Here is a 26,726-nt window from a genome sequence, read left to right on the forward strand (position 1 = left end):
CCTCCTGGACTGCGGATGGCTGAGAAGAGTGAGCTGTAGTTCAGAAGACCTATAAAAAGACTATGTTCCTTCGTCCTCTTCCCTTGCAGTTCTACTCAATTTATTTGTTTTCTGTTCATTTGTTTGTAAAGCATCGCGCAACTTGTAGCATTCATACAGTGAGGGGAACCACCAAATGAAAAGAGAGGTCTTCTATTTAGCCACCTATTGATTCTCTCCTGAGCCACAGTAATAAACTTTTTTAGATGCACCTGTCTATCACCATTACTGAACACTGTGCTAATTCTGCACATAGCAGATCTAGAAGACACAAGCAAGTGCAATTCAAAGGACATCTGTGCTGGATAACATCAGGGTCTAGGGCAGCATGAACACATTACTAGCCAGTTTATAGAGGGTGGTGATGAGCTGTAATGGCTTACCTGTTCTGTTATCTGCTTTTCTTGGGACCTTTGCCCTGCAAGGCATTGTAACGCAGCCTTAGAATATGATTTTAGGAATGTGTTTGCTACAGTATTTGCTGACTCCTTTTGTCGCTTAGCTCTCAGTTTCCCACCACAGCACATTCCCTGGGTTTAAAATGCTTAAAGCAGAATGTCCTGACTCTTTAGCTAAGTGATGTTTGGATACGAAAGGTATGGCAGATACTTTCCAACAATACCTTTAGGTCATACAGGCAAAAATTTCTTTGACTTCAATGTTCAATGACTTTTTCAGTCTGGTTGGGGTTTTTGCTTTATTGTAGTTGTTATATTTTTAATGCTGAAAGAAGTCTCATTACTGTGTACTTCCTTTGTTACCCCCATTATGTTTTTTTTAAAAAGATACTCAAATATGTGTCAACTTTTAGCCTTATATAATAGCTCATACTCTGATGTATACCCCTGTGTTACTCACAATAGTAGCGGAGAACCCTAGCTTGTCGCTGGAGAACCGTCCAGGTTGTGAGCACAACATTTGAGTTACCGCTGGGTTTTGAATGCAGAGTGTTGTAAGGGCAAAACAAGTTTTGTCAGGCTGACCTCAAGACATCCAATAACTGAAGCAAGAATTGAGACCAAAGCTTCATTCTTTCGGATCTGTTCATGATAATCAGTGTTGTGCACTATTTGCTTTACTGGAGAGCCCAGAAGAGGACCTAAATGTTCTCAGCAATGTTCGGACACACATTGCTCACAGCACTTTGGAAAAAATTCTGAACAAAACCATAATGCATCCAAAAACTACACCATCATTAACATTACACATACACATGCAGAAGAGGAATTATGTGGCTGAGCTTTTGGTTGACTGATCCAAGCAAAGCTGGTAAGCCCCTGAGGACTGGAGTGGCCTTGTTGAGTCAAAACTGCAGGCACAGTGACCTCCACATCCGCTGACAGAAAACAGGATGGTGGTTTGCCTGGTCTGATAAATCTATGCAGAAAGGAAACTTATGCACAGTCTTGCACTGCATCTCATGTAAATAAATTTGGTATAATTTGCCAGTATATAAAATCAAGAAGGGAGAGTTATGACCCTGCAGAAAGCAATCTTATAGTTTGGAACATGATAGGAATGTCACCTGCTCATAAACACAGAGAATGAGAGGGATGGGGAACCACTGACAGCCTGCGACCCTCCATCTTTTGTACTCCTACTCATAATGTCCCTGCCTCCTTTATTACTTCTCTTTTTACCAGATCATTCACTGTACATTGTTTTAAATTAGACTATAAGCTCAGTGGGCAGAGGGCTTACTCTATTTCACAGCACAACAAAACATCAACTGCACTTAAGACTGTGAGGTGTTAATGAAGTAACATTCCTGACATTGTATCACTGTTGTCATTAGATATTTTCATGATTTCTCATGGCTTCACTTCAACATAAAACACTTGTTGATTTGTATATCTATCTTCAATTAAACAATCTTAAGAATTCTAAGCCATTTTTAAGGTTCATTCTCCATGAAGAAAGCAGGGCTATGCTCTTTTTGGTTTAGTTTTATCCATGAAAACAGCCTGCAGATGTCACCACTCTGTTCAAAATAATCTACTCTCATTTCTCCTTCAAATGCATTGTACGACTTGATCAGACGCTGTTGCGTCACAGCCCATTGTAATGGTGGTTCCCACTAGTAAATCATAAACATTTCTTCTATCAACTTTTTTTCCAACTGATCGTAGCAATTGTCTACAATACAATAATAAAACCAATAGTTTTAGCACATACATGATGATTTGCTTATTTTATTCTCATAAGAGTTTGTACAGGGTCTATTCCTGACATCTTTAAAAGAAAGACATGTCCTGTTAATGAGAAAATGCAGAGATGGTTGTCAAGTTTATGAATTCAGCTCAACTGTCACCTGTTTTTATTTTTTTATTGTGTGATACTGTCAAACTGGCTTTTATGGAGGTATGTCTTCTCCGTGTCCAGCTATATGAATAGATTGCCTCAATAATAATGTTATGCATCGTAGATTCAACATAACAGTGTGCACAAATACATGTAGCTCTCTGAAGAGGTCAGCTAATAAGAATTGACTAGTTGTATTTCTTTTAGGCTTGAACTAATACAAATCTGCATTTGCAGTGACCTAAGAGGTGCTGTGGATCAGTTCATATGTGGTAACAGGATTAACATGTTTACTTTTATCTGAGTCCTTAGACTCTGAGAATTACTATTCATGTTTTCCTCCCTACTTCATTTCATCACTTTGATTTCTATTTCTTCCCTTTCTGACATATGGTTATTTATTCTTTTATCTATTCTTCTCCAATGACTAATTTGTTTCTCAAATACCTTTCTGCAATCTCTTGAAATGATTTTATTATTTCTTCTCCAAACAGCTTTCACTCAAAGTGATAACAACACCAAATACTGAAATGTATTCCTGTGGCTAATGGTTCTAGTAACTTTGACGGACAGACGGTATATCTGCAATTCAACACAATGCTGAGATGCTTCAACTAGCCATCCAGTTCAGCCCTACAGTTTTTTTCGGTATGTCTGCATTAGCAGTGGTATTGTACAGAGTATCCAAACTGGTTTATTCAGATCTGGCTCCCAAAAGCACTCTAGCTGTGTAAGCCTTCTCAGCAGGTCAAATTACCCATTTCAGTAGCTCTATACAACGGAACTATGTTGCTTTCATTGGCCAGGCTGATTCATTGAGAATTAGTTAGAAATCACCACCACACTGCATTGTTTAGCCCACATACATTTGAAGATTACAAGTCTGGAAAGGATGATTTACTGAAGGTGGAAGTCCTTCAACACAAAAGGAACTTATATGCTAGACTTCTCCTAAGCCAGAGAGCTACAACTATTCATTGGAAAAAGAAACAAAAGGAAAATATCAGAACAGTAAGAAGAGTACGTATATCTACACTGTCTGCTCTTTTGTAACATAAAAACATACACGTTAGCTGCTTATGTGTAAACAGTGTAATCATGTTTTCTTCTTGCAATAAAACAGTTACTTTAAGCTAACAATAGCATAATTGAGAGTAGAATCCAAAAACCAGAGCTTTTTGGTATTTCAGTCTGAGTGCTACTGGCTTAAAGTTCTTCCCTCTTAATACATTTTAATGTATCAATAATTATTTCCATTTGTAACACCTCCTATGATCCTATGAATGGTTGTTGTCATTCAAATTTGATGGAAAGAGGTTTCTGATATAGCTATAACTCTACCTGTATGCACCCTAGATAACCATGTTGAGCAGCTATGTGAACAGCAGTATTTCCATCCTGGTCAACTTCATCCAGTGAAATCCCTTGTTCTTGCATAAACTGAAGAAGCCACAGAAGGATTTTCTCCTAGCGGGAGAGGGAAAGTGATGTCACAAAAGATAAGAAATAATGAAAAGCTAAATGTACTAGAGGAATACTGGTACTGTCATCTGTTACTACTACTGTCCAATAATTCCTTGTTTCTCAGTCTCTCTTAACTTTGTAGGACTTAGTGTATCATGGGTCTGCCTCTGGGTGTTTTTGTTGTTTATTTTTTTTTCTCCAAGGAAATAAACTGAAATACTCCATTTGTTTTATAAAAAGACATAATAGGAAAAACATGAGTACTGTAACACATTCTGAGAATTTGAACATTAAAAAGCATGCGTCCCTGTATGCTGGAGAAGAGACCTGAACCAGAACAGCCTGTGTGTCAATCTGAAAATCAGCCTGTGAAATTTGGTGAAACTTCACAAGCCTCTTTGAAAAATTGAAACAGGAGTATGTGCAGATCATAAAGCTGAGCAGTTAGATTCTTCAAATCTATCATCATGTCCCAGCTCTGGGCTGTGCTGTAAGAGGAGAAGTAACACATTTAAAACCAGGAAATCCCTCTATCCTGAATTCTCAGTATAGAGAGGGAGTGATATAGTGACTGGAAAAATCTCTCCAGAAGCCTTCCATGCCTTTCCAGACTACATTTCAATGTGCCTTGCTGAATGTGACACATACTGAAAATCTAGAATAAATCTATATATTGCATAAAAAAGTAAGGTCCATTAAAGGATAGCTGACTACAGCTGTACTCCCACATTCTGCATCAGAATAGCTGAGAAGAATAAATTACTTTCTAGCTGAAAACTTTTGTACTTAAACATGTATTTTTTTATTATCTTCCATTTTTATTCATCGTGTGTTATGCTGGCTAGGAGCTCTAGTTCAAAAGGGCTTTGTAGATTCTAGTGTAGGTCAGGCAAACAGCAATGCACAGACTTAACCTGCAGGCCTTCAGTAGCTTCAGTGATACATAAGTACATAAATACCCACAGTTAAGATAGGTGGGTCTATAAGAGTGAAGTGTACCTAAATAAAACAGTACTGAAAGCATGTCTAGGACTCTGAGCAGTAATCAGGTAGGAAAGAGAATCCTAGAATGAGGAAAGGACATTCTAGCTATGAACCTTGGGTATAAAGCTTTTTTTTGTATAAAAGTACCACAGAAATTTTAACGTCAAGGAAAAGGAGATGGATCCTCAGACGCTTTTAGGACTCTTTCAGACAATTCTGCCCATTCAAGCACCTGGATCTCTGCTTATTACTGCAGGGCTAGTCTGTCTGGAACTTATCTTCTTCATATTTCCACTTTAACAGCAGTTTGTTTTTATTACAGGGTATAGGGATAGGTATTTTTACGTCTTCTTGGCTGAATGCCAAGAACCTGAAGGTGCACAAGTCCGTGGGACCTGACGAGATTCATCCATGGGTCCTGAGGGAACTGGTGGATGAAGTTGGCAAGCCATTAACCGTCACATTCGAAAGGCCGTGGCAGTCTAGTGAAGTTCCCACTGACTGGAAAAGAGGAAACATAGCCCTCGTTTTCAAGAAGGGTAAAAAAGAAGACCCAGGGAACTACAGGCCAGTCTCACCTCTGTGCCTGGCAACATCATGGAGCAGATCCTCCTGAAGGCTCTACTAAGGCACATGGAAAATGAAGGAGAGGTGACTGGTAACCAGCATGGCTTCACCAAGAGCGAATAGTGCCTGAAAAACCTGGTGGCCTTTTATGATGGAGTTACAGCATCAGTGGCAGAACAACAGATGTCATCTACCTGGACTTGTGCAAAGCATTTGACATTGTCTCGCACAACATCCTGGTGGCCAAATTGGAAAAATATCCACTGGGTAAGGAATTGGTTGGATGGTCACACTCAGAGAGTTGTGGTCAATGGCTCAATGTCCAAATGGAGACTGGTGACGAATGGCTTTCCTCAGGGATTGGTACTGAGACCGGTGCTATTTAACATTTTTGTCGGTGACATGGGCAGTGGGATCGAGTGCACCCTCAGCAAGTTTGCTGATGACACCAAGCTGTGTGGAGCAATCAACACGCTGGAGGGAAGGGATGCCACCCAGAGGGACCTGGACAGGCTTGAGGGATGTGCCCATGCCAACCTCATGAAGTTGAACAAAGCCAAGTGCAAGGTCCTGCACATGGGTCAGGGCAATCCCAAGCACAAATATAGGCTGTGCAGAGAATGGATTGAGGGCAGCCCTGAGGAGAAGGATTTGGAGATATCGGTAGATGAAAAATTGGACATGAGCCAGCAGCATGCACTCACGGCCCAGAAGGCCAACCGGATCCTGGTCTGCATCAAGAGAAGTGTGGCCAGCAGGTTGAGGGAGGTGATTCTGTCCCTCTACTCTGCTCTTCTGAGGCCCCACCTGGAGTACTATGTTCAGGTACCCCCAGTGCAAGAAGGATGTCGAGCTGTTGGAGCGGGTCCAGAGGAGGGCCATGAAGATGATCATAGGGCTGGAGCACCTGCCCTATGAGGACAGGCTGAGAGAGTTGGGGTTGTTCAGCCTGGAGAAGAGAAGGCTCTGGGGAGACCTATTAGCAGCCTTCCAGTACCTGAAGGGGGCCTACAGGAGAGATGGGAAGGTACTTTTTACAAGGGCATGTAGCGACAGGACAAGAGATAATGGTTTTAAGCTGAAAGAGGGTAGATTTATATTAGATATCCAGAGGAAATTCTTTACGATCACGGTGGTGAAGCACTGGAACAGGTTGCCCAGGGAAGCTGTGGATGCCCCATCCCTGGAGGTGTTCAAGGCCAGGCTGGATGAGGCTTTGAGCAACCTGGGCTAGTGGGAGGTGTCCCTGCCCATGGTGGGGTGTTGGTACTAGAACATCTCTAAGGTCCCTTCCACCCCAAACCATTCTATGACTCTATGATTCTGTGATTCTATGAATGCCCAATATAGCTGACAGCCAGCATGGAGAGATGACTTCAGATCACATATCCCTTACAAAATACTTTTGAGCAATTTCTTGATATGTCCGTGGTGTTGGCCAGCAGTGAAGAAGGACTGCACTACTCCTACGACTTGCCCTTATGTTTTAATAATGAAAAGAAAAATATTTTAGCAAAACTCCTCTGCAGAACTGTAAAACAACTAAGGCTTTCAAATTATATATTTATTTGGAACACTAGAGAGACCAGAATGCTAAGCATGTTCTGTAATTTTATGATCACAATCAGTGTGGAGCAAATGAGGCTTTCTAGTCATTTATCTTATCAACACAGAAATCAACTGCCTGGATGGCTAAATGCAACCATCTGTACTTAGGACTGTCTGTGCATCAACTGATCACAGGCACAAAGTCAGAGGCCTGTTCAAACACTTTGTGTTTCTCTCAAACAACTATGTTTTTTAACAAATGCATCCTTGACAAAAAAAAAAAAAAAAAAAAAAAAAAAAAAGAAAAGAAAAAAGCAACAGTTTTCTTTACTCAGACATAGGAAAAATGGAAACATCATATATCAAAATAGATCACGTATCACTTTAGTAACACATTATGTACTTGGAAGGAGAGTGTTCTTTGGAATAGATTTATAGCCATCAACTCAATTTTTTCTGAAAAAATGAAGGATAATAAGCAAATTCATGAGATTAAGATAATGGAAAACAATCACATATTTGTTATGTAACAGGAACGGATAAATACTGCCAAATTATTCAATATATCTGATAATTTTAAGACCTACAATGGTTTCACACTGTGGAAGTGGTTAACATCCCTCTGGCATATTCAAGACGTACAACAATTCAAACTTCCCTAAAAAAAGATTCTGGGAAAATGTCACAATACATAATTTTTGTTTTGGGACAGGTGGCAGAATTTGGCTCCATCAGCTGGCTTTTAGCACAGAAAAGAACTAACAAAGAACATTTAAATCATTAAATGGACTAAAAATTGAAGGATTAGCATGGTGAAGAATACTGTCTCTACAGCCAATCCTAGTCCCATTACTTGATATTAATTAAATAAACTGCCCTTCCCAGTATCCCTTCACAGTAGAGGAGTAGAAGTGAGTGAAAACACCACATTATCCTTGCAAAAATGACATTAGACAGGAAGAAAAACATCCCGAGGTGCAAAAAAGGTGTATTGTTAGGCATCTGCAAATCTGAATGTCACACATGACTCTCCACTGTGCTCTCCAGCACTACACCACTGCGAAGTGGTGCCCAGTACCCCTCCTAGGTCCTCACTCATGCTGTAGCTCTGGTTTCCAGAAGTCCCTCCAGACTCTCTGCAGCTGAGAGGCAACAAACTCTTGGCATTCCCCCCTCTTACATGTTCAGTCTGTGCTACTACTGCATTGTGTCGGAAAGAAATTACAGCCCCGTGAAGCTCTTCGTCAAGACCTACTACGTGCACATAGGACTGCACCACTATCTCCTTCCCATCACATGGTGACAGTGCCAGACACAGTGGGTACATGGTTTGCCATGTACCCAAGACATGCCTGGCATGGGGATGCCTGCCAACAACCCCGGTTGCTTCTTGCACAATTCCATGCTTAAAGAAGCCCTTGCTAGGATATATGGTGACCAGGCTACAGGTTGACTTTAAGCTCTTCTCCACTTCCATCAGATGAAGTTATGTGATCCCTCTCTTGTTGGAAAAATATAATATTGTTGAGATGCCTTTAGAGTCAGGTTATAACTGTGGTCTGATGACCTTTAACATAGGAACTTTGCTATGAACTCCCTTTTGCTGCCCATTCTAAATGATATTTATTGAAGAAAAATATGGTGAGTATGCCTAATGCCCGGGGAAACAATGGATGGACTGACTTTTTTAGAAAATGATTCAGTAAAAGGTCTTCCTTGTAAAAATATTACTCTTGTAATTCTGCCAAGACCAGTGTTTACATGGATTATCTCTCATGTAAGCAATGGTAAAATACATTAAAGCTTCGAGGAAGCGCCAACTATGCATTTGAATTTCTCAAAGTTTTTTTCTCCTTAACACAGTTGGGTAAGATAGTCTCGCATACACTCAGCCTCAGCTTTCCTTCACGTTTGCAAGATGTTTATGGATTACAAAAAAGAAAGATAACTGACATTACATGTGAACTTTCTTTGGCATTCAGCTAACTAAGAAAATTTGTCAAGAATTTATATATCACCTTTTTAAATTTCACGGGTGGCTGATTGTAGCTGGTGTTTCTTAACTGGTGGAGCTTCCGTCCTGCTCTAAAAAGAATCTGGATAAAATGTGCCAGATCTGTTCCTGGCAGTAGGCAGCAGCGCTCATTGAAAAAAAAAATAAACCTTCACTGGATTCAGTTTGTATAAATATCTTCAGAGATGAGGACAAAACTACGCTAATCAGTTGAAGATATGAATGTAAGTTCACATGAAACTTTATCTTACAAACTTTTTCTTCCCAGTAGCAAACATGCCTTTCTCAAATCCAGTTCTGATCTGGCTTCCAGCCTCCCTATACTCAGTGCGAGGTTTACAGGCCAAACTTGCTATGGAAAGCAGAACACAATCGACCAGTACATCCAGCAAGGTCCTAACTTGCACCAGTAACATCTGCACAGTAGGTGAGTGGAGAAAAGACAATGGAGGCCTTTTCACAGCATGAAAACAAGGGTGTCTGTGTGCCTATAGAAACAGCAAGAGAAAGGGTGGACTTCCAGCTCCACAGCCTTCCAAACCTGCCCCCTCTCTTTCTTTCTCCCTCTAGTAAATTTATGCTTAGACAGGATCAGTTAACAGCAGAAAACACGCCACAACATTGTATGGCATTGAATGAGACAACCACACTTGTACAGGAAAGAAAAATATAATTTTATTAGTGGTTACATTTTGCTTGTTCTCTCTTAACAAGTAAGAGAAAAAAAACATTAGCACAAAAATAGTTGGTTTTCTGCATTTATCCTTAACGTCTGTTGAAGAAATTGGGCAATAAAGTGGCCCATCTGCCAAAGAGATTAGAGAAGAATAATCGATCACTATTCCTTGTGTAGTAGATCCTGGAGAAGGTCCTTTGAAGAGGGGTTATTGCAAGGGCTACTTCAGAAAAAAAGACTTAGTGGGAAAAGAATGTGGTGCGATTAAGTGGTATATGTTTCCCCAGGCACTAGCAAAGCACCGAAATGCTGTACTTCTGTGGTTTCTCATCATTAGATTTATAGATAAGTTACGTGTGCAACAGGATTGGTTTACAACATGATTTTATATGTAATTCTCAATAAAACTGGCCAGAGCTGGACAGATGATGCTCGAGTTTCACCACACTTCCCTTCACTTCCAATATACTGAATTCCTATGTTGTCACAATTTGCCAAAAATTTTTTGAGATTAGTATCTCCTGGAAAGAGAATGTGAACTATCCCAAAATGTTTGATGATTTTCTGATGTGTCCTACAAGTCCCCTAGGGATCATGACAGCTAATCTCCCTAGATGTCCTGGGGAATTATAGGTTGGCCTAATATGCCAGCTAATCTTCTCCTAGCTGTCACGTAAAGTTAAAAAAAAAAAAAAGACTTAAGAAGGAAAATACTGAATAAAATGCACATATTTAGTGGGAAAAGATTTTATATTTGGACTAATTAAGAACACCTGTAATTAGAAGCCACAAAATTATAAAGATGCTTTAAATTGCAATTCTTGTATGAGCGTCTAAATAGTCTGTTTGAAAAAGTAAATGAAAGTCATACCTGGCCATAGCAACCTGCATAATGAATAAGGCTTGGGTGGTCTTTTGAGCAACTTAATTCTGCAATAGCTTCTGTTTCACTCACCATCCACCGAACGCACTCCAGATGACCATTCTAAACAAATAATAAAAAAAAATTAAATTTAATCTCTTTCGGTTCTAAACACATCTTATCAGAACTATTAAAATGTTGTGAAATTCCAGTTTGTTTGAAGATGTGTTCTTTTATCTGCTCTCAGGTAATGCACTTGTTTGTCTTGCTGTTCTGAATCAATTATAGTTTGGCTATTGATTACAGTGAAGTGAAAATGTCAAGGTGGCAGTCAAATAGCATTACATACATAATCTGGCCCCTACTCTCAGATGGTTCAGAGCAAAACCATAGTTCTCTTTCCATCACTTGTACAGCAAGGCTCAATGACTACATGAGATCATTTGCTGTAGCAGAGTCAATGGTCTCCCTACAAACTTGAGTCTTCACTGATCACTAACTAAACACATGCTTCCTAAGTTATTCTAATGTATGTAGTATCTGAACACCTAACCCTCATCAATTAGGATCTATCTGTAATAGATACTGTACAAACACAAACAAGGAGATGGGTTTTGCTCTGAACACTTTTTACAGCCTAGTCTCAAGATTCTCCAGCTGCTATGCACACTCCTAGTGGCTTGCAAGTTACTATGAAGTGGGATGTAGATGCTGTAAAAACAGATATTTTCTTCAGAGCATGCTCGTGGTCCAGTGTAGCAGCAAGAGCTTTTCAGCGATGGCACCTTGGTAAATGCAGTCTGGCATGACAAACATTCTGGTCCACTCTTCATTTTTCAACTCTAATGTTCATAAAGACTGTTATATTCTTTATAGTTGAAGCAAGTATTTCAATTGCTCAGCAAATACCTCACACAGGTCAACATACATAACATAAAAAGCTGTTTGTGTGCATAAAATGGAAGACACTATCATGAGAAGGAAAGAATCAACCACTTCAAGTTTCAGTTTTACTTTCATAAAAACAAGGAGAATAATATAATAAATACTACGCCTCTTAAAATTATATGGGAGAAAGGAAAATTGGAATAAAATTAATTTGAGATTTGTCTTATTCTTTCTATGTGTAATGTAAACAAAAAAATGCACATCATTGCACTTGTTTTCCTCTATTTCTCTCAATTTCAGTAATGAAGTAAGCCAATGAAACTACTTGCATTCTTTTACCATGCTAGAAAAAATCCTTTTTGGTTTTGGGTTCAAATATTAGTAAGTATGACTAAGTAATAATTTTCTAATTTATTTTACTTTGTCTCATGACTGAGTAAAATATTTTCGTATTTTTTAAATGTAGGTAAAGATTTAATAAAATTAAGTACCTGCAAAATAATTTTGCCAATTTCTTCACTGAAAGAGTGATCAGCCTTTGGAACAGGCTGTGGGAAGTGGTGGAGTCACCATCCCTGGAGGTGTTCAAGAAACGTGTAGAAATGGTGCTTAGGGACATGGTTTAGTGAGTTAGGTGGAGTGTCTTGACGGTTGGACTTGATGATCCTTGAGGTCTTTTCCAACCTTAATGATTCTATGATTCTATGATTCAGCGTGGAAAGGAATTCTCCACGGTTAGTTAAAATAAACTACCAATATTAAAGTATGACTGGTCATAACATACCACTCCATTTTCACCCTCTAGCTCACAGCTCAAGGTCAGAAAGAGCTCTTGAATCAAAAGACTTTGTTTTAAGCAATTCAGTCCTTACTGGGAAATGTTACACATCATCATTAAATTGTTGAAATTCTCTTCCATGGAAATTTGTTTTCCTGCATACAAGTTTTCTTTCGTTCTGATAGTCATCATTCTTGTGGAACATAGGTGCATGTACCACATGCTATATAACATTATGGGAGTTACAATGGTATAAAGTAAAGAGCAAGAATATCAGGGTGCAAAACTACTTTTGAGAGTAAAGATCAAGAGCTTCAAAATTGAATCATGCTAGATTACTTTGAGGCTCTCACAATACTTGCAATGCTCTGGGACAAGTCCAGCCATGCAGGTAATCATTAGAAATACTTAGGCCTGAACACGCTTACTTGCATGAAGAACTCCATTACATTTACACACTTTCCTGAGAATGTCAAAACATGCTCAAGTATTATAGAAACTAAAGGAACCAATTATTAAAAAAGCCAAAGTTTCTGGAGAAAAAGACAAAAGGTTTTATGAGCTTATAAACACATCATAAACTGGAGCTGAAAAAAACAAGAAAGAAAACAATTTCCAACTAAAATGGTAAGACTTTCTATTGGCAGACTGTAACTATTCAGACTGAACACAGGCCAAGGCATTGAAGCTAAATGCGTTATTTTTATAATACCACTTCATTAGTAAAACTAGATGTCAGTTTAATTTTATATTCACATGGCTTGTCCCAGAAAAATAAAAAAAAAAATCCAACACTGAAATCTGCACCAGGGCTGTAGGTCACTCAAATGATGTCTCTAAGATGCAAACCTGCAGGCTGGAATCCACCAGTCAGTCCTCTGTCAGTTTCTAAAGTTTTCCCAAGAAGCAAAGAAGAATAAAACCCCGGAAGAAACAGAAACTCTTGTATTATATTTCATCCCTTTCCTTCTTTCTTCTTAAGGTATTTAGTGGCTAAAAGGAATGACATTCAACCATTCACTCTCACTTAGTAAAGAATCAGAATCAGTATGGTGAAATTATCAGCCTTTGTGTACACCATGATGTTTTATTTTAGTGCAGTAACATCAATAATTTTCACATTTTCCTACATAATAGGTTTTCCTGTAAGCTTTGACACCAATTTTTGCCATTTCTAACACGTTGTTCTGTAACATGTACCTTTTAACTTTGATGTGATTGCTCTAGACAATAAAGAAGTTTCAACTCCAGATATGGATTAGAGGTTTTTTATGCTTTGTAAACATGTTCTCACACTTGTCTTTCAAGATTATATTGGTATGTGTAAAAAAACAAAAAACTGTTATGCTCTCTAAAGAAACAACTGAGTCTGAGCTAAATTAAAGTTCCTTAAAATATAAGAAATTTTTTTAGTCAGTTAACGGATTTAAAAATGAATGTGTATGCATTGACAACAACGTAAAAAATGTCAATATTATACAGCTGATATTGTATCCTGCAGAGTAATCCATTTTTATTTGCTTATGTGGGACCAGTCAACAGTTCTTCTTCCTCTCACTTAACAAAATGGTTGAAAAATAACATCCATACTTTCTGCCATCACAAAAATAAAGTAAATTATCTTCATGTCACATTACAGCAGAAACAATAAGGTACCTTTATTGCTAATCCAGCTGGAGTTAGCTGTTCAAAGTTTCGTTCATTCAAACAGTCTTCACCCATTAAAGAAGTGAGATGCTGCAGGCATTCCGCATGACCCTTTGATGCTGCCACATGCAACAGATTGTTGTCACATTCATCATGGATCTTATCAAGATTATCTGCTGCTAAATGTGGCTGTTAAAAAAGGCATTATGTTAGTTACAACTAAGGATAAAAAGATAGATACACAGAACATTAAGCCTCATAGCCTAAGACACAAACCAAATATAAAGATGTTTCCCCATAGGCATGTTCTTTTATTACTCAAATTCAGGAGCTTTTCCTTCACTATACAGAACCCAGCTACTATTAGCAAAAGGATAGAGGTGGGAGCCTTGCTGTCTTGATTTACTGTGTTGTTTCCCTCCTCACACAATTGTCACACAATGGTGCAAGACCTTGAGTAGCTTTAAAGCCTTCGTACTACTTTGATCAATGAAGTACCTGCAAAAATACCCAGATTTTCATAATTTCTGTCTCTTTTTTGTTTGGCTTCTCTTTTTTTTCAGGGGGTCATTATATTGATGAGTAATCGGACAGAAAATATCCATGCCCTGTAAAAAAACCTCCTTATTAATTTTGCTCATCACAAAGTGTCAGCTTGTGTTAAGCATAATCTAAAATGTATTTAAAACACATGACAGAAGACTTTTATTCGATAGCTTGTTTCCATGAAAAAATTGTTGGCATATTTACCCGAAGTATACAGAACCATGACCCCATACATTATTTCTGCCCAAAACCAATTTTGAGACAAAACAATTGGTTTGAGAAATTCCAGAAGGAAAATGGAAGAAAGAAGACAGAGTTAAGGAGTAGCAATGATGAGTTCCTAGAGTTGCACAGATTTGTCAGAGTATTGTTCAATAAGTCTACTTCATTCAGAGGTTTCAACCTGCTTGGAAAAAATATTCATTTTCTTTCCATCTACCTACCTATGATGACCTCTTCTTTTCTCCCCAATTCATATTTCGGGGTAAAAAATTGCTTTTATTTCTTACTGATGAACCTAATATTGTCTTCTGCCTCTGTCTAGTCTTTGAATATCTGTCTTTGTTCTTGCTGCTATGTTAATAGCATGCCTTTGTGTTTGAGCTAGACTGGTAAACAGAGAAGCTAAACAAAAATGTAACAAAAACAGTTCTTATACATACACTGTGCCTCCATTTGCCGTTCTGAGTGGAGATCACATGCTCTGCATCATTATGTTAACTTGCATCTAGTTACTTTGGAAACCATCATTGATAGTGCCTGAGCATAGTGCTAGAATTTACTACAAAACTTCATATGGGTTAGAGGTCAACAAGGCTTTAGATGCCTGAGAATGCTGTTGCAACAGACAGCACAAACACTCCTGAATAATAATCCGGATACAACAGAAGCCCCTCTGTTCCCATCATCAGCCTCTAAAAAACAACTGAGGTAAACTAAAAACAATTGAACAAAGCAACCCACACATGTTGTGAAACGTAAAACTCAATTAAGACTTAAATTTGATATTTAAGTGATCTCAATAGTTAAAACTCCTGCCTTTTACATAATCTCAGTGTACTGCATAAACTAGCAATCTTGGCCACGTTTACATAAAACTAGTATCTTGGGTTTGCTACATATTTAAGTATTAAAACTTTCAATTTGGAAGTCCATATGCTCAATTTCTAAGGAATGTACAAGATAAAAAGGGCAGCAGTTCAAAATATGCACTTCACCAGCTCTGCTGGCTCAATAAACCACATCATAGATCGCCGTTATTCTATGTGCTTTATGAAAAAGATGATACTTACCAGTAAAGATATTTGGCCTTCCTTTACAATGTTTAAGATGCTCTTAATTTTTTTCACCTCTTCGCTCCTCTCTTCTTGGCCCCCTGCACTGCTCCAGTTCATATTCAGTTCTTCTATCTGCTTGCTGTCTGCCACTGCTGTCTGCAGATGGAAAGTCCTCATGTGGCAGTTTGGCATAGTCTTCTCAGTTTTGTGAGCCTGGGGATCAACATATGTCCTGCTGAGGAAGCCCTTGCCCTGGCCTTCAGATTCATGGACTGAGCTACACTTAACTAAAGGCTGGGAAAGCTCTAATTCTTCTGTGAAATGCTTGTGCTGATCAAAGACAATGGGCTGTGTTTTTCTCAGCTGCGAGCCTTTCACAGGAGACAGCACACAGAACTGTGTCCGGCCAGCAGGTGAGCTCTCTGTGTTCCCTGCAGAGCAGGTCTTGCTACTAAGACCATTCACTGTTGAACACACACCCAGAAGTTTTTTCTCAGGAGCTACCTTTGTAAAAGGAACAAGCTGCTGGCTTGATTTAATATAAGGCACATCCAAAATTTCATCCATATCCAGGTCATAGTGCTCCAACTCCCCAAGCAGAACAGTGGGCTCAATGTTTTTGCTTTTGAGGCTCTCTCCTTCTCCTAGGCTCTGGTCATCACTTGGCGGGGCAGATTGCGAATCACTCCCTTTCTGGTATTCTCCCTTCTGGTTCTTCTGGTCATCACTTTCGTTGTTCTCAGAGCTTTCTGGCTGGTGCTTTAACGGGGAAACCCTCTTTACTGGTCTGAATTTATTGCACACATCTGCAATTCCCGTTGGTTTCTGTGCATTTCCGATAAGAGTTGAGACTCCACAGTTCCAGCTGCTGCTGGAAACTACAGAAATAGAGTAATGTGATTTAAAGTGATTACTACCAGATGTGTGACATGATATAGCATGCTTTAAAGACATACCTGGCCAAACACCGGAAACAAGAATTACATGATAACCGGACACATTCATATCTAAGCTGATTTAATGGCATCTCTATCAAAACAGCTGAAGAATTTGACACTCCAGAAAGGAACTTTCTTCAAACCGGACATACATTGTAATGACTTACATATAAAGGAGTTTATACCAAGTAATGGACATCTGTAAGAGTCTAGTGGTGTTTACAGCTGTCCTGCCCAACTATGCTAGTTTGTACTCTGCTTTTTTTTTGTTGCACAGAGATGCAGGATGACTTTTTGGGAAGTCAACAAAAGGTTGAATCAAAACTTTTTATTGGATTTAACAACTGTGACAACAATTTGATTTTTAAGGCCTATTATCTCCAGGAGATGTATTTTTCATACAAAAAGTGGAAATTCATAGGAACAGTGACTGACAGCTTGGACTGTTCAGCCTGGAGAAGGGTCAGAAGGAATCTTCTTGTATATAATTACATGATGGGAAGTAATGAAGAAGAGAGAGTGAGGCTCTTCTCCATGATGCCCACTGACAGGACAAGAGGCAATGGGCACAAACTGAAACACCTGAAATTCCATCTCAACACAAGAAAACACTCTTTTACTCTGAGGCTGGTCAAACACCGGCACACGTTGCCCAGACATTGTGCAGTTGCCATCCTTGGAGATACTCAAAACCACAAGTTCTGGGCTTAACCTGCTCTAGCTGACCCTGCTTAAGGAAGGCCATTGGCCTAGATGATCTCAGGTGGTTCCTGACAACCCGAACAATTTTACGATTCTCTGATCTGACATTTAAGCCTACTTATTCAGGTATGATGTTTCCTTTTCCACTTCTCCACTGTATGTTGGGCTTCTCTGTCAAATTTTCCATTCCTTTTATATATATCCTCTCTATATATACATACACGCACACACATATATATAGCTCTGGACCTTCCAGACCATTATTCCAGGGCACTGCAGGTTATGGAGTCTGACCAGTAAATCTGACTTGCAGAAAATAAAGGAGCTCAAGGCACCTGAACTTTTAATCCTACTGAACTTAAACTCAATCTTACTGAACTCACACTCTATGATCTCCACAATCAGTGAACTCTGGAAAAGAGTTTTCCTTATTTTGTTATTTTCAGATGAGGGACAGCACTAAAACCACTAAGCCTTTAGGCAGTTTCTATGCCCCTTTCAATGTACACTATGAGTTAATGCACTCTCAAAGTCAAGAACACTGTTTAAACAAAACAGATTTATTATACGTGCTAACAGCGTATCAGTGGAATCTAATTTGTGGTCAAAACACACAATTTGCCATGAACACCTTCCTAAGGAAACAGATATATACACTTTCAGTGCAACATCAATGTTGAAGTGAAAGATTAGTACAGCTTAGTAGTTACAGATGTCTGAAAATTACCTTAATACTTTTGGAAGTGGTTAAGAATACATTTCCAAAGAAGAAATAAAAATAATAATAATCAAAAGGCATGTAACTTAGTGGGCTAATACAAAGAATGCCCTGTACTGACTTATTTATGTATTGTATAAGATTCTAGGTTCAAAGGCCTACACTTTTATGTTGGTTTTATTTACATGTGAAATTTTTTCCAAGTGATACAGGGAAATGGATACCATATGTTTCCCAGCTGTTTTGTTCTGACAGGAACTATTAAGCACTCAGTATGGAAATGAATTCTGTCTGAGTTTTATAAAAACACTGCTTTCAACACAGGGGTCTAGACAGAGGAAAAGGTATCAACATTTTGTTTGTCGTCACTTTATTTAAGCTTACATTTATTTTGTTGCTTGGCTTTCTCCACTTTCTAACCTTAGTAACATGCATTTACATAAACCACTGATAATAAAATTGTAAAATTGGACACTGTGAAGAAGCAGCGACCTTTGTTACAAATCTGGCTTGGGTCACTGTAAAGTCATGTACTTCTCTTTTCTTTCAGTATAGTTAAAGTGGACTAAGGTAATTCCATTTTTCATTGTTTTTCTTCCTAACATCTCTTTACAAACACTGTTTTTCCAGAAAACAAACTGGAACACTGAGAACAGTTAGCAATAATTTTACTGACTTATGACCTTATTTGTAATTTAACTGGAACGATGAATTTACACTGCATTTAATAAAGTATTAGAATACAGCATTTAGCCACATAGCAGCAGGGAAGAAAGCAAGTCAAACAGGTAGACACAATCCCCCTTTGTGCTATTTCCTAGCTGGGTGTTGTACAGGCTGCATTGGTGCTTAGGCAGTTACAGCATGGTTTCCCCCTAAGCAACATTGAAACCATAGGCAAGAGTGGACCAGGACATGGCTTGAATCTATTTTGTTCTGTTTTCAGATGCTTTTTCCCTGAAGATGCAAAAGTAAATGCTGTCCATGTCCTCCCAAGCAACAGTACAGCAGTGAGTAGTCTTCAACAGCTGTTCCAGGGGAAAAGTCTCTTGATCATGTCTCCATACTTATGAACTCAGGCAGAGGCCATCAAAAGTCTGGGTCAAATAAACACTGTTTGATTCTTTTATAAACAACAGGAAAGGCTAGCCTGAGTTTAAGGCAAGGGACTAGAATGTGTAACAACTAACTTGATTCCAGAATCTGACAAATAATTCTTGTATAATCTTGGATGAGCTGTATCTCTTCTATGCACCAGTATCTCAAATGTAAAAAGGTGCTGACATCTTTTTTTCCAACTATGTTGATTATTTCTTTAACTTTTATTCACTAATAAGAGAGATTTGGATGATCCAGTTGTGTTGCTGAAGTAAAAAGAGGGAGGACACAAACACTGGGGAGACTTAATTCACATCAGTAAAGAAGTGTTGTGCTGCCTGGTAGACCTGAGGTGCCAAAGCATTTTCTTGGCACGAAAGAATAGTATCTGATTAAAACCTTACAGGGTCAAACTTACAAAAGTAGTTCTTCACCACATATTGTGCTCTATGCTCTTCTTGAGAAAGAGAAAATGCAAAATGTGAACAAAGAGGCCTGTAGGCTTATTTATGGTTTCACTTATTTATTTATGTATTTATTCATTCATTTATAGATGTCTTAGAACTACTGGGGGCTAATAATCAGAAAAGGGGACAACTAGGAAGCAACTTCTCTTGCAGTTTAATCACTTAATCAGATTTTATTATAGGAATCAAAATTTACCATGAACTTTCTAAAAAAGAGCTATAGGGTAACTATGTAAGTTTCGTTTAATCAAGACTACCTCATGCACAGATGAAACTCTAACCTTGTGATGGACAGTTTCTGTGATACTTACAATCTAATGTCAAACATCAGGATACCTTTAAATTTTCCTGAGTATAATGAAAATAAGAAAGAACTCAGCTTCTACTTCAGCTCTATAAGGAAACTACTACTGAAATTCATTGCTGTTGTGTGTTGAAGACCCTGTCTCCCTGGCATATGAGTACAGGAACATTCTTTAAATGATGGAGTTCTTTAACTTCACGGAGTTTACAGCACTGGTGACACAAATAGGAGGCGGCAAAAGGCTGTATATCATACATCACTAACATTACAAAATGAACTGACCATACTGCAGAGTGGTGTTTGTAGATGTTGCTATGCCAGATCTTCATGAAGCCAGAATGACTCACATTCAAAGAGCACTGACTGACTGAGGACATGGTCAAACTCCTAACAGGGTGTTTCTGTCACCATCATCATGGACTCATTTAGGTTTATGCTTTGACCAATGTTCTGAAGTCACAAATGCTGTTGTTGAACAGCTGGGACATAAAACAGGCAGTGGGGCAGGCAAGCAGGAAAATGGATGTAAGGATCTGAATAATTTGTGGATCAGCCAGCAACTGAGTCCATGTTGCTCCAGTAGGTTACTTGACACCTACACACCAGTTTAACAGCAATGAAAGTATCAATTCACTCCTGTTCTTTCGTAGGTGGCAACCAGAGATCGTCATTGCTATGCCACCTCCCTCAATGAAATCCCTGAGCCTTTTTCGCTTGCTGTCTCTGTTCCTCCCCAGGATGGAGAGCAATATCTTACAGTTAACTGCATCGAGCCACTGTCCATGAGAAAAACTGGATGACTTCCTTTTAGCCAAACAGTTATTGTTCACCAATGACATTAATGCTTCCAGCTAATGATCTGACCTGCATCCAGACTCTAAATTCTCTGTATTTCAAACTTTGTTTTCTATCAACTCCATACCTGTACGGTCACAAACCATAGTAAAACTGCGAATAATGGACAAAAATATGCACTTGCATGCTGGAGCTGATAATCCTGGACTGTGGTAAGACTATGGGCTGATTTTATCATGCCTAATAGACCTTTCAATGGTGTATGAATCTCTGAGGCTGAATCATGGTTATTTCTTGCTGACAAAGTGGGAGCACTATGGTTGCTTCCCTAATAACACTTCCCTAAAGTAACTTGGTTGCAAGGTTCTTTCTTTATGGCAGCATTCATTTGGAGAATAGGCCCTTGAGAAATCTAGTTTAATTGGAACTCCTCTGAGTACAGGGAGGTGGACAAGATGGCCTTCAGAAGGGCCTTCTGACTCATGTTATCCTATGATGAAGATGTAACCACCCCAAAAGAATGCTACCCGCCTGCAGGTAGTAGCAAGACTGGACAAGGTGCAAACTGACACAAGAGACAAGAGAAGACACTGTCTGGGGGCTTTTACCTCAAGACTTTGTCAGCATGTACTTGGAAACTCTTAGCACATTGTACTGGGAGGTATGACAAGAAGACAAGAAGCTTCTTTACCACAGGTTTCAACTGTTTACCCTCTGAAAAGGGTAAAGAGGAGGACCTTGGGAACTACTAACCAGTCAGCCTCATCTCTGTGCCTCCAAAGATCATGGAACAGATCCTGTCAGAAGCTATGTGAAGGCATATAGATGACAGAGAGGTGTTTAGAGACAGCCAATATTGCTTCACAAAGGACAATTGTGCCTTCTACAATGGCGTGACTGCAACAGCAGACAAGGAAGAGCTACTGATGTCATCTATCCTGCCTTCTGTAAGGCCTTTGACATAGTCCCCCACAACATTCTTGCCTCTAATTTGGAGACACAGGTTTGATGGATGGACTATTTGATGGAAAAGGAATTGGCTGGATGGCCACATCCAAAGAGCTGCAGTCAACAGCTCAATGTCCAAATGGAGATTAGTAATGAATGGCGTTCCTCAGGGATTTGTATTGGGACTGGTACTGTTCAATATCTTTATTAATGACATAGACAGTGGGACTGAATGCACCCTCAGCAAATTTGCAGATGACACCTACCTGAGTGGTGCAGTTGGTTTGCTTGAGAGAAGGGATGCTATACAGAGGGACCTTGAGACCAGGCTTGAGGATTGGACCCATGTGAACCTCATGGAGTTAAACAAGGCCAAGCGCAAGGTCCTTCACCCTTAGAATGAGTGTGGTGAGGTACTGGAACAGGTTGCCCAGACAAGTTGTGGATGCCCCACCCCTGGAAGTATTCAAAGGTCAAGCTGGATGGGGCTTTGAGCAACTCAATCTAGTGAAAGATGTGCTTGCCCAAGGCAGGGGGGTTGGACTGGATGATCTCTGAACATCCCTTCCAACCCAAACCATTCTAGAATCATATGATTCTATAAATGAGAACAAACTCTGTTGGGTTGACTTCATCGCTACCAAAGGATGAACGTGTTCAAATGACTGTCCTTTATCTGAAACTCTTCCTCCTTGGTTTAAAAATTCACTTACTGTGGAGTTTACTCCACTCTCCATCATCATCATCATCATCAAGGAAACCTGGGATTAGCATTGACAACTGCCCATACCTACGGAATATTCTTTTAAATGCAGTATTTCACCATATTGCTCATGTGCTATATAATCATTTTGGGGCCAGCAGTAAGTATATGGTTCGGGACATGGTTTAGTGAGTTAGGTAGTGTGGGTTGATGGTTGGACTTGATGATCCTTGAGGTCTTTTCCAATCTTAATTATTCTATGATTCTATATACAAAGTTTCACATTCGGAGTTTTACTGTCCTCTGAAAAGAAATGCCTGAACTTATACCTTGTGGTATGACTCCAGCAGAGATTCTTGAATCAATTAAGACTTGTACTCATTCCAGGTCCATTTAGAGCACTGTGACTCTGACTTTGTATACAGACACCAAGGTGTTGTCTACACTACGGAAACTTTTTGAAAATTCCTCATGGTTGTTAACACCAATCTTCAACACAGCAGCAATATTGGGGCTACAAGAGATGGAGGAAGAGATGTCCCTTACATATCGATGGATAATCAAAACCAGTTCTGAATATCTATTTATTGTTTTATTAATATCACTCAAATAATATTTAACAATTTTAACTGAAGGTGGCACTGTTTTACAGTTATAACATATTAATAACTTCCAAGAGTACATTTTAGGGTTTCTTTACCATAAGCTCTGTAGCATGAGAACCTGAATTAAAGAACAACCCTGCACAGATAAGAACAGAGAGGGTTTGTTCCCATTTAAGTGGAATTTGAAGCCACTCTGAATTAAAAAGTAAGGGTAAACAAAGTAAATAATAATTCATCCTTTTAAACAACAATGCATCTTTTCCAGGTAATTCAAACTTTAATATGAGCCTCAGTGAATGAGCAAGCTTTCTTTTCTTAGCTTGAGGAAGAACACTACAAAAGCGGTCATTCCTACAGTAGAGAATATAGAAGAGACAAATAAATTTTCAAAATTAATAAATTGGGTTTATCATTGACCAGACTGATCTGAAGATGTAAAAGGCAAGTAGCAATTAAAGTTCTACTGAAAAATCAGAAGAGATCATTCTGGCACAAAATGTGTAAAACAGGAAGAGGGAGGATGTGAAAATGAGGTAGGAAAAGAGCTTACATATAGGTTTCACAAGTGTCACTGCATACTAATTATTATTTTTCAGTATTCGACTACAGAATTATCCAATCAATTCTGTATTATTTCAGACATATTTACCTGGGAGGTATTTGGAGTACAACAGACTCTGTGAATTTAATGCCATATAATACTGCCTCCAAATCAAATTTACTTTAATTTCTCTTATAACTAAAAACCAGACAGCGACTCTGGGAACTAATAAAGCATTGCAGAAGGGTAACTGCTGGAGATTAAAACTGAACTTGCTTTTATCCACCTCAGAATAAAGGTCCAGAGTAGAACATTGTCCTCATTTGAGATATACATTTAATGACAATCACAAGTCATCATAGCTGACAGAATATACTTCAACAACGGATATGGCTCAGTTAAGCTTGCTGAACTCAGATGTCTTGAACCATTTGCTCAAGTGGCCTTAGAAAATCTTCCCAGAGAGAAAGCAGCCAATTTCATGCTTAATAACAAAAGCATAAAGGACTGATTTCTGTTTCAATTCATCATTCTACACTAGACAATGCCAGAAATCAATGGGCAGGCTAGCTAACACTTCAGTTCAGAAAAATGAGTTAGCTAGATCCGTTGTTAAACTACACTCTTTAATTTTCTATCTTTGAAGAAGAACAATGCCCACTTAGTGGTTACTATGCTAGCTACAAAGATCATTGTCTTGAAGCATAGAAAACAATTTCCCTTAATCACCCTTTATTGTGGATAAACCAGGATTTGCCCTACACCTTTTCTCCAGTCCCATATATCTTTTACCTTGTAATCTGGAAGTACTGACACACATACTTTGGCTCCAAGGATCTCCTGAAATTTCCTGAGGACACAGAGGAGACGGGACTGCATGACCTTCATGCACATCTTACAAAAGGGTCCCACCAGTACAGATCACTGGCCAGTGCTGTCCCATAAAGGGAGGTGACAGTAGGAATTCAGGGAGGAAAAATTACAGATAGGGAAATTCTTTCTCAGACTTGCTAATCTTTCTCTGACCAAAAGAACAAGTAATTTTAGTAAAAGTTACAGGCAGGTAGAAATAGCTAAGAAAACCCAAAATCTGTTGAAAGGTCTATGTGAAATGCTTGAGAAAGCACACTGACTGGTGAACACTGATATGTTTGCCAAGGACTAAAAGTGCTTAGAGTAGTTCGAAAACAATGTAACCGAACACTTTCATATGTTACTAACATATTATTCAATGTTTACATGAAGTGGGGAAAGGAAATGGGATTTACAGGGCTATTTACTAAACTTATCTGCAAACAATGAATAGGAAGAATTCCATAATATCAGCTATATTATTAAAAAAATATAATTCACATAGAGGAACCGTCTGGTTTAAATCTGTTCAAACAATCTTGTTGGCAAAAATGGTTGTCTGCATATTAATACCTATTTTAAAGTATAAAGTTGAATCTTTTCTCTATACGTTTGTGTTAACTGTCTTAGCAAGCTAAATATTTTTCTGAGACAAAGCTGACAGAGAATTATTTTTTAGATTATTAGGGTCCTGATATATCTAATGCTATGGCTAACTTATGCTTAATTTCTAGTTCTTTTAAAATATGATTCTTGGGTAGTTCTATTTCCACATTCCACTCTGTTTTAAAGAAGAAATGCAGGAGTCAGTATGTAGTAGAAAGCTGGACCAGCTCTTGGTAAAACCTCTGAGGTTTTCTATGTGTAATTACCTAAATTGCCAGTGGTATAGACATTTAAAATAGCATGAATGTTATGCATAGTAAAGATTTATAATACAATCTATTTTGATCAAAAATAGCACATAGCGACAATAATTTGGGGAACATTTTTTTAATGGTCTACAATAAGAGGAAGGCAAAAGACTGCATCAAAAGCAACTATGAAAAATCAACAGATACAACCTTACACAATGTTGACTGATACTGTTCTGCTGGTATTTCAAGATACTTCAGATGTTGAAGTCTGTACAGTAATGTAAAGTGATACCTTCCAGTTCAGTACTATATGTTTACTGAGTGATTAAGCAGAGTAAAAATAAAATAGATTTTTAGTACTATTTCCAATTCACCAAAACTCATAAGTGATAATTGGAGAATAAAAACATATTTCAGTACTGTTTCCAGTTTGCCAATACTATTGTCAGTGCTAAAGACCTCTTTTTTGACTCAAGACTTTTAAACAACGCTGTGAATTAACTTCCACTGGCAGACTCCCCAGTGCTACTGCTGTCTTCCAGCAATGCCTGTACTTGCTTCTGTCAACCCCTTTTCAAGGCAATAGATGAGTGCAGATGTAATTAAAATCATCATTGAAAAACATGGGATGGCAGAAGCAACCATGAAACAACAGGGCTACACAATAAATTGTCAATAACCCATGGTCTTAAGGAAGAGGTCATAACCAGTCCTTCATCCTTGTTATTGGTTTGCATTTTACTTTAAGACTACTATCTGAATTTTAAAAAGAATATACTCTTCTTCCTGAAAACAGATATTTATGCTGCCCCTGTGGCTGTACAGTCATTATGAATAGACCACCCAGTACAACATGTCTTAGGGCTGTTCTTGCACTTCTTCTCTGGTAGACCTTGCTCTTGGAGCAGCTGAGTGAATGAGTGGCTTCAACTCTTTATGACATGATGAGATAATGCCCTGCCACGACATGATCAGCTGCTAATACTGGTAGTCAGAGAGAGTGGGGGATACAGCAGTGGGCAGAAAACGGGGGAGAAGGGGACATGGAAGAGATGAGGGGTGGGGAATGAAGGTGATGACAACGAGGGCCAGTGAATGGTGGGAGAAGAATGGTGAGAAGGATGGGAGGAAGAACAGTCTAGAAGAACGGTGGGAAGAATATTGGGAAAGACTTGGGGAGAAGACTGGGGGCAAAATCCCGGGAAAGACTCATAGGGAAGTATGCTGGGAAAGACTGGAGAGGAAAAAATGTGCGTGAATAAAAGGTAAGCTCTGCGCAAATCCAGGGAAAGAATGGTGGGGTGAAATCGAGGAGAATGGGGATGAAGAGTGGTGGTGAGGAATGGTAGGGAGAATACGTGGGAAAACTGGGTTGAATGGCAAGGAGAATGGCGGGGAGGATGGGGGAAGAATAATGGAGGGAGGAATGTGGAGAGGAATGAGAGGATGAACATAAGGACAATGACAGGAAAGAATGAGGAGTAGAAGGGAGGAAAAGTGGGGAAGAAAGAGGGAAGGAGCGGGCAAGGATGGAGGAGGGATAAGGGAAGAATGCAGGGAAGAATGGTGGGGAGAAATGGGATGAGAACGGGAGAATGGGGAAAGAG

At 38.9% G+C, this 26,726-nt stretch overlaps 1 protein-coding gene across 1 annotated transcript in view; it reads right to left on the reverse strand.

The window, feature by feature from the left end:
- Positions 1-3,681: 3,681 nt before the first annotated feature.
- LOC104468770 (synphilin-1-like) overlaps positions 3,682-26,726 on the reverse strand; it is a gene marked incomplete at its 3' end in the record, with an annotated part of 33,106 nt that continues 10,061 nt past the window's right edge. Inside the window, exons 3-6 of the mRNA XM_010083011.1 lie at positions 15,607-16,469; positions 13,778-13,957; positions 10,465-10,578; positions 3,682-3,807 (exon numbers count right to left, since the gene is read on the reverse strand). Of these exons, the coding sequence (XP_010081313.1) occupies positions 3,682-3,807; positions 10,465-10,578; positions 13,778-13,957; positions 15,607-16,469 (1,283 nt within the window). The remainder of the gene's footprint in view (positions 3,808-10,464; positions 10,579-13,777; positions 13,958-15,606; positions 16,470-26,726) is intronic.

This window comes from Pterocles gutturalis, unplaced genomic scaffold (genome assembly GCF_000699245.1).
Source record: "Pterocles gutturalis isolate BGI_N339 unplaced genomic scaffold, ASM69924v1 scaffold12245, whole genome shotgun sequence".
NCBI classification, from domain to species: Eukaryota; Metazoa; Chordata; class Aves; order Pterocliformes; family Pteroclidae; genus Pterocles; species Pterocles gutturalis.